The 17,342-nt window shown below is 56.7% G+C and overlaps 1 protein-coding gene across 1 annotated transcript; it reads right to left on the reverse strand.

The window, feature by feature from the left end:
* Positions 1–4,772: 4,772 nt before the first annotated feature.
* Positions 4,773–13,106, reverse strand: LOC144933674 (transmembrane protein 178A-like). Its single transcript, XM_078858734.1, has 4 exons — positions 12,471–13,106; positions 8,836–8,949; positions 6,582–6,719; positions 4,773–5,173 (listed from the first exon to the last, which is right to left on the reverse strand). Exons 1-4 carry the CDS (start codon positions 13,096–13,098, stop codon positions 4,959–4,961), a joined length of 1,095 nt encoding a protein of 364 aa, XP_078714860.1. The 5' UTR covers positions 13,099–13,106; the 3' UTR covers positions 4,773–4,958.
* Positions 13,107–17,342: the final 4,236 nt, after the last annotated feature.

Below are 17,342 nucleotides of genomic sequence, written 5' to 3' on the forward strand. Positions count from 1 at the left end.
TGTGCCTTTTCTGTACACTTTTTGCAGGTCATTGTAATATCCTGTCATAAAATAAACGAAATTTAAATCGCGACCTCTGCTCTGCCTCCGTGTCTTTATTGAACCGAGGGCACCACCACCAACCACCACGACGTCTCCCTGGAGAGGAGGGGAGGAGGAGTTCCCCTCCACGTGGTGCCGGACGACGCACGCACCTCGCCGTACCAGCGGAGCAGCGAGGGCGGCCCTCCACGTGTGTACAACTACACGGTGGGCCAAAGCCACGGGTTTCCAAAGACAATTTCTGCAGTTAATGGCCTAAAAACATAAAATTACCGGTGGGGTGTTTTTTTTCTGGGAAAAAAAACCCAACGCAGGGTTTGCAAGTTGATATATATTTTTAGTTGAATTCGTTTTTCTCGTGTTGAGAAATGTGAGGCAGGTGAACTGGAATCGCATTTATTTATTTTTCCAACGGAAGGAAACGTCCACCTGGCGAATGGCCCCTTCCGTCAAGCTCGGGGCCAAGGAATTTGCCCGCCTGGTTCTGGGGCGCGAGGAACACGAAACACATGGCCTCCACGAGCCGCGCGCACAGCGGACAGGGCTATTAAAAACCTCCGCCGTGAAACACGCCGCGTGTTGCGAGGCCGCTGGGCACGTGCGGATGTTGTGTTTCATCTGAGCGGCAGAAAAGCGGATGGCATTTTTTTTCTCCCTCCTACATAATTTTTCACCCACTCGGCTCTCCCATACACACAAATGAGATGCAGCTTCATCGGCACGAAGAGAAATCTCCGTCGGGTCCGTAACCACCAACAACCAAACAAACCACTGCCACCACCAGAACTGCCCGAGTCACAGTCACATGTTTGCCAAATAAAATTAAATACCCGCAAACTGTTCACTTGGAAGTTACGTAGCCAGTCATCGTCCCCTGGACTGCAAAACAAACTTGGAAAGACCCTCCTGGAAAGGAGTCATGTGACTCAGTGAGGCTTACACAAGCGTAGTTAGAATAACACAAATAATCATCATCACTACCACCATCGCACTCAGTACCAATGTGAGTCCGTTACCTACACATACAAGGCGTTCGCATTAAAATAAGACCGTGCGAGTGAATGCAAGAAGGGCGAGTGGAGGAGAGCCTCTTAAACTTACCGAGCTCCCGAAGCCTCAAATGTAAAAGCAACCACGTGGAGAACTTAAACGCGATGGTGTAGCGCCGCCTAGCGCCGCCTAGCGCCATCATCACCATCAGCGTCGCCTTCGTCCAAGTCTGCACTGGCCTCCGAGTGCACGGTGGATGTCCTTCAGGGATTGTGCGAAGAGGCCCTTTGAGGTCACGAACCTCGCATCCTACAATCTGATGCAATGTAGCAATCGATAGGATCATTCACTTCGTCTTCTTCTACGTCTTCTTCGTGTCTTAATTCACTCAGAATGCCGCACATCTCGAAAGCTAAGCAGAGTTTTTTGAGCCTGGATTTGCGCCGGGATGGGGGGACCACCACCATGCGCATAACAGGTGTTATAGGCTGCTGCGAGGCAACGCTGTGGGCAGCGGAGGGCAGTAATGGACGAATGTAGGCATCGCCAGGTCCCTCCGTTCACTCTCTTGTGTATTCTCCGGGTCTCCAGCACCACGCACTCGGCCTGCGTTGTCGAGGGTCGTTGTGGGGCGAACCGTACGTACGGTGCACCGCATATTGAACTTCTTTCGCACCGTACGTAGCCAAGATAAGTGGAACCCCATCGGGTCTTCAAAAACAAACACATGGTATCAATGCGGTTTAATCGGACCGCCTCTTGGCTTACCCGACTGACGTTATTGACTAACACCATTACCCGACGAGCATTACCCAGCCGCGTTTGTTTGAGCAAGCGAATTATGGACCGACTTCGACAGTTGTGTTCTCATCAGCAGAGCCGACGTTGTTACGACGAATTAACCGCGCCAGAGTTGTATCGCTCAAATGCTTTCGCGATGGATAGTATCGATGGATAGTATCGATGGATAGTATTGATGGATAGTATTGATGGATAATTGTGATGGATACTATTGGTATGGAGAGCCAGTGGGCTGACATGTATTTATTATTTATTAGTTGGGATGTGGAGACAGAGAACGGGAGTCTCTGCTAGTCACCGAGTCTGTGGGGGTGCTTTCAGGAGAGTGCTGCCTGGGCCGAGTGGCCCAATGCCTCTGACTTTACGTTACCCAGGATTTGAATATCCCGTAATCGCCACCAACCCATCATCATCGCCGCAATGCGTAAACACGCGACGAGAATGCATCACGAAGGTTCTCACTCTCCTGAGCCTTTATTTGCCCAAGAAAACTGAGCTTCATCCGTGTGTGTGTGTGTGCGGATGCACCGTCAATATATTTATAATCTCGTGTTAAATATGAACGAAAAATCCCGACATCACATCGCTCTGCGCTGCCAGTTTAAATCTCCACGACACTCCACGTACACGCGCACGGTCACTGCACAAACACGCGTGGGGCATCGTGGCCCATCAGGGGCTCAGCGGTCGAGGTAAAACACATTCCTGCTGCGGAGGGAGCTGGTAGGAAAGTTGGGTTGCTCGGTCAATGGCCAGGGTCAACGGCGGCGTGGTGTATTCCGCAAATATGCCCGACTGTGAGGGCGGGCACAAGCCGGCGTGAGTAGGTTAAACGTTGAGTTTTATAAGGGCACCACGGGGTGACCAGCCCCTCCCCACCCAGCCCCACCCCCACCCTCCCCTCCCCACCCAGCCCCACCCTCCCCTCCCCACCCAGCCCAGCCCCTCCCCACCCAGCCCCACCCTCCCCTCCCCACCCAGCTCCTCCCTCCCCACCCAGCCCCTCCCTGCACGACGGACACAATAATCCCCTGTGGGCTGGTGTAACCTGGAGGTTCCTACCAGTATTATCTAGGAGCTCCATCATAGACAGCGACTAAACAATGGACCGACGTTTTAGGCAACGGGCCCCTTTATTTATTTACGATGCCACTAGTTTTGAATCACGTTTATTGATGCAATCGGACTCGTCCTAACAGGTGCGGCGCGATCGGCCGGTGATGGGTCGAATCGGAGGTCAGAATCAGGGTGGTGACGATGCGTGGACACGACGCGCCTCTCAATGGGCGGCTGTCGACCCTTCCAGGGAGGTCACCGGTTCGCGAAGTTCCACTTTGGACCCGGCTACCTGAGCAGGTCGACTCCGCCTCAAAATGAGTACCTGGTGCGACGTCTAAACATCGCCACCGGGGAGACAAAGGCGGCCGGGCGTAACGCTGGCCTCCGACCCCCATGGCGTGTCGTGGCGGCCTTCACACACACACACGTATCGATAAGTGCTCGCTAACAGCACTTGCCCCCATGTCTGTAAAGGCGATACACGGGGATCTTTGTCGTTGCGTATTGACACGTCGCAGCGCACGTGGCAGCTGGGCGAGACAAACATCCACGGGCCGTGCCAGGAAACATATCGTCGACCCATCGAGAGCGCGAGGAGCAAGGTGTAGCAGTCGGTGTGCTCCAGGCTGGTCACGTGGTACAAGGAGCAAGGTGGAGCAGTCGGCGTGCCCCAGACTGGTCACGTGGTACAAGGAGCAAGGTGGGGGCAGTCGGCGTGCTCAAGGCTGGTCACGTCGTACAAGGAGCAAGGTGGGGGCAGTCGGCGTGCTCCAGGCTGGTCACGTGGTACGGGGAGCAAGGTGGGGGCAGTCAGGCTGGTCACGTGGTACGAGGAGCAAGGTGGGGGCAGTCAGGCTGACCACGTGGTACGAGGAGCAAGGTGGGGGCAGTCGGCGTGCTCCAGACGGGCCGCCGCTCACGTGGGCATCGTGAGATCCGCGAAGCTCAACAACTTTTACCGCAACGACCACTAAACCCACACGCACGTGGACACGGCGAAGTATATTACACACACACCACGTGGGTCGCGACACCATTCACATTTGGTGAGGAAGGTCGGTGCAGGAGGCTCGCGAAGGAACGCGTCGCTACCGGTTGACGGTGGCCCACGGTCAGGAGTAATACACAGGGTGGGCAGCCACAGGAATGGAACGCATCGCGAGGGCGACCCCCTTAGGAGATGGAGCGACGCACTGGGTTTGTACGCGGGGCGTTGGAGGGGTTGTTTCATCGCAGGATTGTGAGATGTGGCGACGGCTCTGGGAGGCCTTCATCCAGCAGTGGATTGACCACGACTGTGGGAAGCTCCAGCGGGACACGCGGCGCGGGGGCAGCCCCCCCCCGTCCCTGCGTAAGCACCGCCCACTTTCACACAGCCACGCCCACTAGGCCACTAGCCCCGCGCGGGCGGCTTCCTCGCTCCCTGCCCCCCACTGCTGGAGTAGCCCCCCACTCTTTGCTACGAGGAGACACCGTGGATCCCCAGTAGAGGTGCGTGTGTGCGTATGTCTGTCTGTGTGTGTGCGTATGTCTGTTTGTGTGTGCGTGTCTGTGCGTGTGTCTGTGCGTGCATGTGTCCGTGTATGTGTGCGTCTTGTGGGGAGCGGTGGTGTAGTGGTTAGCGGTACGCTGCACTACGAACCCGAGGACCCGAGTTCGATTCACGCTCATGGCCAACACCAGTGACGATTATCTGAACCGGTCCTCGGCTTCCCCGATGTCGATTCAACCTCAAATGAGTACCTGGTGCGGTGTGTAAACATCGCCACTGGGGAGACAAAGGCGGCCGGGCGTGGTGCTGGCCCCGTGCTATACGGGGGGATCTTTGCATTTGTCTGTCCGTGCGTGTGTCAGTGCGTGTGTCTGTCCGTGCGTGTGTCAGTGCGTGTGTCTGTCCGTGCGTGTGCGTGTCTGTCCGTGCGTGTGTCAGTGCGTGTGCGTGCGTGTGTCCGTGTGTCCCACGAAGGTGTGCGGTGTCAATGGGTCCTCAGAGTGCCGTGGCGTCAAGGCAGTCGCGTCTGCGAGTCTTGTGTCACTTCCACCCCTGGCCGTCCCTGCGCGCCGTCTCAGTGCGACACGTCGACGGGCCGCGGCTGCGCGAACGCGAACCGCTTGCGCCGCACGGCCGGGCACGCGGCGAAGACGCAGCCGGCCGCCAGGGCGAGCGCCAGGCCGCACCAGCCGCACGCGAGGGCCCAGCCGAACCCGCGCGCCACGCCGCGGGGCAGCGCGTGGGACGCCGTGGCCACGCACGTGCACAGCGAGATGGTGCAGAAGACGCCTGGCGCGCACCGGCCGGCGTGCGGGAGGGGGAGACAGGAGGAGGGGGAGACAGGAGGTGGGGGAGAGACATCCACGGTGTCACATCAGCCAGGGGAGGGGAGCCCCCGAGTGTTGGCGCCGATGTCATTGCGCGGAGTGGAGCACCCCCGGATCCCAGCTCACTGCTACACGCGAGCAGAATTCAAGGCGAAGCAGCGGCCAGAGTGATTCTAGAGGCGGCACTCACCGATTCACTCGCTTCACTTACCGGCGGTCGGTCCCCTACGTATCACTCTTCTAGAGCTACTACTACTGTGCTGTCATGCTTACTGCTTCCCGTGAATATGTTTACTTGAATCTTTAACTCCCATGTTGAATAATCGGTCTCTACCAGACTGACTGTTTCGTGTCATCCATCACACTGTGTTCAATCACCACACTGCAGGTCACAATAACTCACTCACCCACTCACTCACCACACCGCAGGTCACAACAACTCACTCACCCATACCCACTCATCCACTCACTCTCCCATTCACTCACCCACACCCACTCATCCACTCACTCACGCACTCATCCACTCCCTCACCCACTCACCACACCGCAGGTCACAACAACTCACCCACACCCACTCATCCACTCACTCTCTCACCCCTTCACTCACCCACTCACCACTCCGCAGGTCACCTCGCTTCTCTCTCTGCTCCACTTTGGAATCCCCTTGCTGCCTTCATCAATCGCCGTCTCGTCTCCCCCAAGCTCCTGGAGCCCCCAGCTCCATTCAAGATCGGTGCCCTCGGCGTATTTGCTGTCGGTCATTCGACGTCGCTGGGCCTGTTCTCAGCAACTCTGTGCTGTTAACATTTTATTTAAATGAAACTATTTATTTTATTTTACCAGGTAAGGCCCCACTGAGCTATGTAGCTCTTTTTCAGAATCGATCTGGCGTATCACAAATGATGGTTCGACGAAGCGGCTTATAACGTTGACATTTATAGCAGCCAAACACTCCAAACGCGTGACGTTTCTAAACGTGGAGGAAAAAACCGGAGAACCCGGAGAAAAATCCACGCGGCCACGGGGGAAGAGAGAGAGAGAGACACCACAAACTCCAAATATTCAGGCGTCAGGGTCGGGATCGAATCCACGAGCTCCTGTATACCAGGCGAGGTAGTTAACATCTCGCTCTCGTGGCGCCGGTGTTCTGCCTTTCCTCGCCCGTGCGGTGTCGATGTTCCGCCAAGCTAGCTGGCCCTGCGAGCCCGCGTGGTGGTGGTGGCGGTGGTGGCGGTGGTGGTGGTGGTGGCGGTGGTGGTGGCGGTGGTGGTGGCGGTGGTGGTGGCGGTGGTGGCGGCGGTGGTGGCGGTGGTGGTGGTGGCGGTGGTGGCGGTGGCGGTGGTGGTGGTGGTGGCGGCGCGGGCCCTCACCGGCCATGAGGAAGAGCAGGCCGGCCACGTGCTGCGTGAGGCTGGGCTCCCAGCAGCAGCTCAGGGCCCCGATGACCACCCCGCAGCCCAGCACGGCCAGAGCCATGCCCAGGAAGCCGGCAGTGATGCGCCGTAGGTCTGAGCCGTTCCACACACGCGCACGCACGGGGGGGGTATGGGTACACGTGGGTACATGGGGGTATGGGTACACGTGGGTACATGGGGGTATGGGTACACGTGGGTACATGGGGGTATGGGTACACGTGGATAGACGGGGAATGGACGCACGGGGTATGGGTCAACGCGCGTGGACACGGACACGGGTGGGTGTAAAGGAAGAGGCACATGGGCAGGAGTTCATACTCGATGTAGATTCCGGTGCACGTGCTGGTGGTGCTGATGCTGCTATTGAGGATGCTGCTGGTGCAGATGACGGTGATGGTGCAGATGCTGGTGCTGGCGTAGATGGTGATGGTTTAAATGATAGTGCTAGTGGTGTAGATGGTGCTGGTGTAGATGGTGCTGGTGGTGTAGATGGTGGTGTAGATGGTGCTGCTGGTGTAGATGGTGCTGGTGGTGTAGATGGTGCTGCTGGTGTAGATGGTGGTGTAGATGGTGCTGCTGGTGTAGATGGTGCTGGTGTAGATGGTGCTGGTGTAGATGGTGCTGGTGTAGATGGTGCTGCTGGTGTAGATGGTGCTGCTGGTGTAGATGGTGGTGTAGATGGTGGTGTAGATGGTGCTGCTGGTGTAGATGGTGGTGTAGATGGTGGTGTAGATGGTGCTGCTGGTGTAGATGGTGCTGGTGTAGATGGTGGTGTAGATGGTGCTGGTGTAGATGGTGCTGGTGTAGATGGTGGTGTAGATGGTGGTGTAGATGGTGCTGCTGGTGTAGATGGTGCTGCTGGTGTAGATGGTGGTGTAGATGGTGCTGGTGTAGATGGTGCTGGTGTAGATGGTGCTGCTGGTGTAGATGGTGGTGTAGATGGTGCTGCTGGTGTAGATGGTGCTGGTGTAGATGGTGGTGTAGATGGTGCTGGTGTAGATGGTGGTGTAGATGGTGCTGGTGTAGATGGTGGTGTAGATGGTGGTGTAGATGGTACTGGTGTAGATGGTGGTGTAGATGGTGCTGGTGTAGATGGTGGTGTAGATGGTGGTGTAGATGGTGCTGCTGGTGTAGATGGTGCTGCTGGTGTAGATGGTGGTGTAGATGGTGGTGTAGATGGTGCTGGTGGTGTAGATGGTGGTGTAGATGGTGGTGTAGATGGTGGTGTAGATGGTGCTGCTGGTGTAGATGGTGGTGTAGATGGTGGTGTAGATGGTGCTGGTGGTGTAGATGGTGCTGCTGGTGTAGATGGTGGTGTAGATGGTGCTGCTGGTGTAGATGGTGCTGGTGTAGATGGTGGTGTAGATGGTGCTGGTGTAGATGGTGCTGGTGTAGATGGTGGTGTAGATGGTGGTGTAGATGGTGCTGCTGGTGTAGATGGTGCTGCTGGTGTAGATGGTGGTGTAGATGGTGGTGTAGATGGTGCTGGTGGTGTAGATGGTGGTGTAGATGGTGGTGTAGATGGTGCTGCTGGTGTAGATGGTGCTGGTGTAGATGGTGGTGTAGATGGTGCTGCTGGTGTAGATGGTGGTGTAGATGGTGCTGCTGGTGTAGATGGTGCTGGTGTAGATGGTGGTGTAGATGGTGGTGTAGATGGTGCTGGTGTAGATGGTGGTGTAGATGGTGCTGCTGGTGTAGATGGTGCTGCTGGTGTAGATGGTGGTGTAGATGGTGCTGGTGGTGTAGATGGTGGTGTAGATGGTGGTGTAGATGGTGCTGCTGGTGTAGATGGTGGTGTAGATGGTGGTGTAGATGGTGCTGCTGGTGTAGATGGTGGTGTAGATGGTGGTATAGATGGTGGTGTAGATGGTGCTGGTGGTGTAGATGGTGGTGTAGATGGTGGTGTAGATGGTGCTGCTGGTGTAGATGGTGGTGTAGATGGTGCTGCTGGTGTAGATGGTGGTGTAGATGGTGCTGCTGGTGTAGATGGTGCTGGTGTAGATGGTGCTGGTGTAGATGGTGGTGTAGATGGTGCTGGTGTAGATGGTGGTGTAGATGGTGCTGGTGTAGATGGTGCTGCTGGTGTAGATGGTGCTGGTGGTGTAGATGGTGCTGGTGTAGATGGTGCTGGTGTAGATGGTGGTGTAGATGGTGCTGGTGTAGATGGTGGTGTAGATGGTGCTGGTGTAGATGGTGCTGCTGGTCTCACGCAGGAGGTGCCACTCGTCCTGCTGCAGGCGCCGCGTCGCGTTGTGTGACAGCTGCCTGCCCAGGGCCCTCCTGGAGGAGCTGTAGCGGATAGCCACGCAGCGGCGCAGCGAGCCTGGCGCGCGCACCGCACGGGGCGCGCGCTGTGAGTCACGGGCGCCGCCTACGGACAGCCACGCGCGGCCGCCTTTGTCTCCCCCTGCCGATATTTATACACCTGGCCGGCTACGCATTTAACGTTGAGTCGACCTAGGGGGAGGCCCTAGGTCGGCGCAGCTGTCGCTCGCCACCGATGTGCGAACCTGCCCAGGGGCTTCCCTCCCCTAGGTGCACTCAGCCTTAAAACAAGCACCTGGAGCGCTGTGTACAGACTCTGATCAAGCACCTGGCGTGGGGAGCTGAGTGAGGGGCGTGGCTAGTTGAGTGAGGGGCGTGGCTAGCTGAGTGAGGGGCGTGGCTAGCTGAGTGAAGGGGCGTGGCTAGCTGAGTGAGGGGCGTGGCTAGCTGAGTGAGGGGCGTGGCTAGCTGAGTGAATGGGCGTGGCTAGCTGAGTGAGGGGCGTGGCTAGCTGAGTGAGGGGCAAGGCTATCGTCTGATTGACAGGGCAGCACACGCGATTCCCACCACCGGCACCCTTCCTGGCGATGCGATTACTGGGCGATTCAATAATCGATTATTATTGTTTTTGCAGAGCCTAAACGCCCCCTCGGCAAACATAATTTGTATGGAGGTTGCGTAACATCGTTAAAACAAACATCGATTCTCGCACGCGCGCGGTCCGATGCGTGATCCTCAATGGTGAGTCGATGCGTCCCGACGTCCCTGGCCCTGGTGACGACGCCTGACAGCCGCGCATCGCGGCCCGGTGTGACGCCACACGGACCCAGCAGCAGGAGCACCAATAATATCAGCATCATCAGCAGCATCAGCAGCATTATCATCAGCAGCAGCATCATCATCAACAGCAGCATCATCAACAGCAGCAGCATCATCATCAGCAGAAGCATCATCATCGTCAGCATCATCATCAGCAGCAGCATCAGCAGCAGCATCAGCAGCAGCCATCTGTTGCGTCGTCGTCGTCTGTTCGTATTGTTCTCGAGAGCGCTGCTGAATTCATTTCCACAGAGCTGAGTTCGAGTGGCGGCTGATTCGTCTTCGCAGTGGTCAGTTGAAGCGATCCCCGTTGACTTCCAAGGTCAACATTCACCTCGATCATTAAATGATCGCGATTCACTTTCAGAGAGATAACTCGGCGATCAATAGACCTGATCGTAAATTGGTACAAGCGGCCGTCATCCATTCTCACAAAGACATCGGTTCATAATCTCGACCCCCCTCCCTCCCTGCCATAGCCTCCCGCCTGCGAGTTAAAGGGACGTGCATTCACTCGGACAGATGTGGATGCATGTTGAACTTCTTTCGCACCGCACGTAGCCCACCGTGCTGATCGGCGGTGTAGATTTGCCTTTACTGCGTATAGCGACCACAGGCCCCCCACGAGCTAAAGGTACCTGGCCATCAAAGCGACAAGAGGCCACAAAACTCCTCCTCGCCTGAAGACCTGACGACGCTTCTGGGCACGACTCGAAACGGCAACCGCAGGGAACATCGCAGCTGCTGATGGTGCTGATGGCGATGATGGCAAATTGTCCGGGCGGCGTGCGCAGCCGGTGGTCACCACCCAGAAGAGAGGCCGTGGCACCCGTGACGCAGACCCCCGAATCACACACGCGGAGGAGGAGGAGGTGGCGTGGTCGCCATCGTCACAGCCACAAAGCGACCGCTCCGTTACTCCTGACTGCCGCGGTCAGCTTGCCTCTTAAACCTCCTCAATGTAACACTCGTGCTGTTGTTCTACAGCAGCAACAGCCGTACGGGCAGGTTTAGAGCGACTTTCATGATATTTTATGGTGATTAAGCGTGCTTTCATTCTCATGGAGTTTGTTTAATGTCACAGAGATCTGCCACAGAGATCTGAGTTATTCGCTTCAATGGGAGTCCACCTACGTAGACATCTAACGCATTACAGCGACCAGCATTTGCTATCACAGATCTATACATTTAAGTCAAAGATCCCCCGTATAGCCTTCACATACTCTTGGGCAAGTGCTGTTAGTGAGCACCTCTGAAGGCCGGCACCGCACACGAGGGGTGCGTGGCCAGCACCACGCCCCGCCTGGCCGCCTTTGTCTCCCTAGTGGCGATGTTTACTGCACACCGCACTAGTTACGGGATTCGTTTGAGGCTGAGTGGACCTAGGGAAGGCCCAGGAGCGTCATTTGTGTTAGTGGCCGTGAGAGGGAATTGAACTCGGGTCGCTGGGTTCGTGGCGAACCGCTACATCAAGAGACACGTTTAAGCGACTGTCACTCTATTTTCAAAGCGATCTCTTCCTTTCGATGCCCGTGTGAACACGTGTGTTGTGGTTGCCGCGATACGGCGACGCCACGATTGCGTACGATGAAAGACCCGCGATGATTGTAACGTCCGTTTGAGAGAGAAATCGATGATAGTTCTCATAATTTCGTGTCGGAGAGCACGATGATTGCGTGCTGTACGTTGAACTTCTTTCGCACCGTACGTAGCCAACCGTGCTAATCGGAGGTGCGGGGAAGGAAAACAAGGAACTAAACACAACAACAACAAAAACATCATCAGGAAAGATGCGGTGGGCGAAACGCGGCGATCACCCAGCCCGTTATTCGCGTTCCTCGGCAGCGCGGGGTCGCGATTATCACACGCGACGTTCTTCACGAGTACCCCCCCCCCCCCCCCCCGCGGCAGCGTCTCAGAGACGCCGAATTGTCCTGTTCTCCCCACGGTGACAATTTGCCTGCCCACATACCTGTCCCGCCATAAAACGGGGGTTTTAGTTTTGTACACATCTCATCAGCAGCACACGTCCTTGCCTTGCTGCGAGCGCATATCGGCAGCGTTAGTTGCTTCAACACAAACGACACAACTCTGGACCGGGTTTCAACTTGCAACGTCTCATCAGCAGAGCCAGGCTCGCTGGAGCCAACGCGCAGCTCCCAGATGATAATTACAGACAGGGAGCCTCCTCTCTCGCTTAGATACCGGCCCGAGATACATACAAACACACTTGCATATAAACCGACATATACACTTGGATATAAATCGGTCCAGAGTGTGCTCGTGTTGAAAGCAATGCTGCAGTGATGCTCAACAATGATTTCACATCCATCTAAGTTTCACGTGAAGTCACAGACATGGGAAGGAGCCGCAATGTTTGCGTGATGTAGTTACTCGTCTGTGTGCGTGTGGCCGGGTGCGCGTGAGTGGGGAGCGGTGGCGTAGCGGTTAGCGCGCCGCGCTACGAACCATGCACCCCGGGTTCGATTCACGCTCAGTGACGATTAACTGAACGGGTCGTCGGCCTCGCGTAGGTCAACTCGGCCTCAAATGGCGCGGTGTGTAAACATCTGCACTGGGGAGACAAAGGCGGTCAGGAGTGGTGCTGGCCACCCACCCCCTCGTGTGCCTTTGCCGGCCTTCATGAGGTGTTATTCACGAACAGCACTTGCCCCAAAAGTCGATAACGCTATCCGGGGAATCTTTACCTTTTGTTACAAATGTGCGCGTGCGTGCGCGTGCGTGACCTCGCGGGGTCACCTTTCTGCACGAGGGCGTCCAGCTCGGGGTCGTGGCCGCGCCGATAGCAGCGCCTCCACAGCCCTGCGTGCGCCGAGAAGACGGCGCGACCACACTCGGGCTCCTGCTCCTCCTCCTGCTCCTCCTGCTGCTGCTGCTGCTGCTCCTGCTGCTCCTTACCCGCGCTCTCCCCGGGACCCCCCTGGGCGGGGGCCCTCGCCCTGCCCGCGGGGTCCGCCACCACTCCAGTGCCCACGGGAGCCCCCCCTCCAAAACGCGCCTGGGGGTCCCGCCCCCTACCAGACAGCCTGGAGCCCCCAGCACCCAAATGCCCTCCGGGTCCTCCAGATCGTCCAGGCTTTGCGCCAACTCCGTGCCCTCCATCACGATCATCATCTCCACCACCACCACCACCTCTGCCAGGCGCCCCGTGTTGCGGTGGGACGGCGGGCAGGTCCCGCAGCGGCAGGTTGTGGCCCCCCGCAGGGTCGTGAGCGGAGGGCCCGGCCGGGCGCTCGCGGCAGCGCGCCGCGTGCACGCGCGCGTCCGTCTCGTACCAGTGGTCGCTTACGAAGGCCAAGGAGAGCAGCACCAGGGCCATGCCCGCGGCCAGAAGGCCCGACACCTGTGGCACGCTGCAGCTGGCCATCGCTCCTGCAGCTGGCCCAACCCCTCTCAAGCCCTCCTCCACCTCCTCCTCCTTCAACTGATGCTACTGAGCGCAGGGTGATGCCTGCTGGCGTGTGGTGGCGGTGGTGTGTTGAGAGTGTCTGGGCTGGGTGATTGTGGTCGAGTGTTGGATCTTGGTTCGGTGTGTCGGGTGTGCTGTGGGTTGTGTGTACTGTTTATGGGTGTCTGTGTGTGTCGTTGTGTGGTGGTTGTGTGCTAGTTACATGCTTGGCTTGGTGAATATGCGTGTTGGTTGAGTAGTAGGTTGCTTTGGTTGGGCTGGGTGTTGCTCGGATGTGTTTTTGAGTGGCTGTGTGGCTATTGGATGTTGGTAGGGTGTGAGTGTTTTTTGGGGGGTATTTGATGGGATGTCCGGTTGGTGGTGGTGTTAGTTTGTGTAGGTGAGGCGTGTAAGCCAGGTGTGCTCGTGTGTTGGTGAACGTGTGTACGTGTGTGTGTAGGTGTGGTGGTGTATGTGTCGGTGAGAGATAGAGGTGTATGTGTGTGTAGGTGTATTGGTTGAGAGGTTGCAAGCTGTGTTTGTGCGCTCCAGGAGGGAGCGCTGTGCTCGGATCGTGCCGCGCGCCTCCACTGCTCAACCCGCCGCGCGCTCCACGTGGCCACGGAGAGTCGCGATCTTGGTGTGGGGAGAGACGCGGACTGCACCGGGGTAGGGGGAGTCTCGGGTGGGCCACGCGTGGGAGGGAGCGCGGGTGCGGGGGGGCGGGGAGACGCGAGGAGGGAGCAGAAATGCTCCGAGCGGTGTGCATCTGCATGCGGCATGGAGCGGTGTGTTGGTGCGTGTTTGTTGTGTCCGAGTGTGTGCGCGCCCCTCTGTACGCGCGTGTGTGCTGCGTCTGTGCGTATGTCTGTCTGTGTGTATTTTCGCTAACGGCACTTGCTCTCAAAAGTATGTTAAGACCACACGGGGGATTTTTGTCTTATTTATGTGTGCGTGCGTGTGTCTTACCCTGTGTGTGCGCGCGTCTGTGCGCGTCTCCGTTGTGTCTATACACGTGCATCGAGAACCTTGAGGCCGACCTGCCCTACGATTGAAAGCCATATTTAAAAGTAGTATGATAATGCACGGCCCTTCCACAAGAACGTCAACCTCTAAAGTGCACGGTATTTGCTCGCTCTGGATGAAAGAGAGAGAGAGAACGACTCAGAGGCGCGCCAAAAACCCATAGACACGCGGGAAGGCAGCCACGCCGCGCGACCAGAAATTGCCCAAGATCCGTAGTCCTCTGTATATTCAGATGTTTTCCGCCAATTGGTGTTTATATATGTGTGGGAAGGAACCGGAGCACCTGGAGAAAAACCCCACGCGTGCGAGGAAGCGGCGGCACTCTGTCCCATAGAGATGGAACAGATGGAGATTTTAGTCCACCTTTTGCTGTACCGCCTTCTCCTGGCGAGCCAGGCTCACGGGGAGTATCACGACCGATGTGTGATACACCAACCCTCGCCTCCACTGAGCTGGACTCACAGGCCGCGTGCATAGCCACCGCCGCCTTTTGTGAATTCCCTGCTGGATGACGACGTGGGTTTTTTTTTTACCATACTTCACCACGCTGGTGAGAGCCGGTTGGTGAAGATAGGGGGCAAAATCACTCAACACGTTTTGAGTGTGTGCGTAATGAGTCCGTGTGTGCACGTTATGTCTGCGCGTGCGTTATGCGTGTGTGCGTTGAGTGTGTGTGTTGGGTGTGTGTGTGTTGAGTGTGTGTGCGTTATGAGTGTGTATGCGTTATGAGTGTGTGCGTTATGAGTGTGTGCGTTATGAGTGCGTGCGTTATGAGTGTGTGTGCATTGAGTGTGTGTGTGTTATGAGTGTGTGCGTTATGAGTGTGCGCTATGAGTGTGAGTGTGTGTGCGTTATGATTGTGTGCTTGTGTGTGAGTGCGTCGGTGCGCATCAGCAAGAAGCCGTGGCCTCAGGGAGGGAGCCGTGGGTGGCAATGGGGATCTCTTCACAAGTAGCGGGGGGGGGGGGTGTTGCGTGGGGGGCGTGGAGTGGGAGAAGCAGTGGGCTGCTGTGTGGGGCGTGGGAGGAGGGGGCAGGGAGAGGGGGGTTCTTAGTGTTGGGGGGGGGGGGCGCGTGGGTTGTGTCGTGGGGGTGAGTGGGGGGGCTCATTGCGAGGGGAGGAGGAGTAGGAGCCATCACTTCTCATCGAGTCAGCGAGGCATCGCGGTGGAACCTCGCCACATCGCCGTCTCCACCGCGCCACGACCCCCCCTCCCCCTGACACCGCCAAGCCGCGCGAGGCGATCTCGAGCGCTGCGCCTCGCAGCAGCGCAGCGCTCTCTCGGTCCGCCAGAGCGTCACGGAGAGCCCCCAGGACTCCTTGCCCAAGGGGGTTCTTGCACTGGGACACTGCCTGCACCGTGGCTGCGCGCCTGTGACGCATCGCTTCGGAGGCAAGGGTTGGTGGGTCTGCTGCTGGGCTCCGAAAACGGTCGGGAGGGGAGATGATCAGTGCAGAGAGTGGGTTCGTGTTGATAGCAAGGAAAACATTTTTTGTACACATCCCACCCGCCGCACGGTCTTCTGGGAGTGATTTCGTTTGAGCAGCATTGGACCGGTTTTGACGTGTAGTGTCTCATCAGCAGAATGAAATCGGTTGAGGGTTTGCCTTGTGTTAAAATGCTGATGAAAGCGCCTCCACTAGAGGGAGCTCTGGGGGGGTATTTGATCCACTCCTCGACGATGGACGACTGTACTACAGATTATAGACTCAGAGTACAGACAGTTGCGTTGAGCTTGGCTGCCGAAAGGGCATTAGGGGCCATCCATAAATGATGTCATGCGATTTTTGACGATTTTAACCCCCCCCCCTCGTCACACGGCGTCACAAAAAGTCAGACCCCCCCTCAAATATGACGTCACAAAGCTCTGTCCCGCCCCTCCCCCCAAAATAAAACATGCTTCAAATCGCTTTAAATTATTGTCATTGTAGTGCGTATTTAATGTGGCGCTGCATTCTGATGTAGGAGAAAACATTTATTAAAAAGTCTAATTAAGTAGAACGTGTTGTCTATATTTATTTAAAGTTGCGCATTTTGATGTGACGTTACATTTCTCAAACCCACTCCCCTCGTCACACATGTCTGACCCCCCCCCCAGGTGCGTGACGTCATTTATGGACGGCCCCTTAGCAGTAGCCCGATGCATCGACTCAATCCATTCTTACGCGTCACGAGTAAAACGTAGTTAAGATGTGACACATTTTTTTGTTGCCTTTGATTCTCCAATTCAGTTTTCAGGAAATGCCTCGGCGACAGCATTGCACCCTGGAGACGTCGTTGTGTTGCCGTGTCTGGGCGTTACAACTCAGTGTTTTTTTTTGTAAATTAAGGCCATGATTTGCGGGAGCTTAGATGACTGCGTCAAATGTCTTCACGATTCGGAGTCTCTACAAGGGAAGCAGAATAACGTCGGCTGGCCATCGGACAAAGATGGTGGTCACCGCATTGCGCGCTTTCAAATGCGCTTCTGCGGCCGTCTGGAATGCTCTTCCTTCCGATATTAGGAAGCCACAGGATCTATGCACTTTTAAATTTAGATGAAAAACTGATTTCTTTAGAACCGATCTTTGTGTGTTAGTTTGTTGTTCTTCCCCCGAACCTCCGATTAGCATGGTTGGCTAAAGAAGTTCAGAAAGAAGTTCAACATACGTAACGATGCATGAGTAGCCATAGGAACGGTTGTGTTCAGCAAAGACTAAGTCTCTTCATGGTAACGTTGAATTTGTTTTCGGGACACACTGATCCTCGGCACAGCAACGTCTACTTTCCACCAATACAGCATCTCCCCCACCCCATCGTCTGAAGTGGCCGCGTCGAGTAAAGCCACGTGGACTCTTCAAACGCACGTGGCTGGTCGTGTTTTGGCGGGAACCCTGCCATCGTGACGCACGTCCGGCTGGGAAAGCCCACGTGACGGAAAACTGCTTCCGTATTTCGCGTCACGAGGGCGGGGCGAGGTGCGCGTTTAGAAATCCCACACCGGATAGGCGTCGCCCATTCCACCCCCTCGCGATTGGCGGAGCACGCGCACGTGACGGCGCGCGCCACCCAGGCCTCTGTGCGCGTGCGCTATGTGGAATTGAGCATGGGGGGCGGGGTATGGGGGGGTGCTGAGGGGAGGGGCTCTATCGGGGGGGGGGTGGTTCTGAGGGGAGGGGCTCTAGGGGGGGGTGGGCGCGGGGGGAGGGGCTGTGGA

This window comes from Lampetra fluviatilis, chromosome 7, assembly GCF_964198595.1.
Source record: "Lampetra fluviatilis chromosome 7, kcLamFluv1.1, whole genome shotgun sequence".
NCBI classification, from domain to species: Eukaryota; Metazoa; Chordata; class Hyperoartia; order Petromyzontiformes; family Petromyzontidae; genus Lampetra; species Lampetra fluviatilis.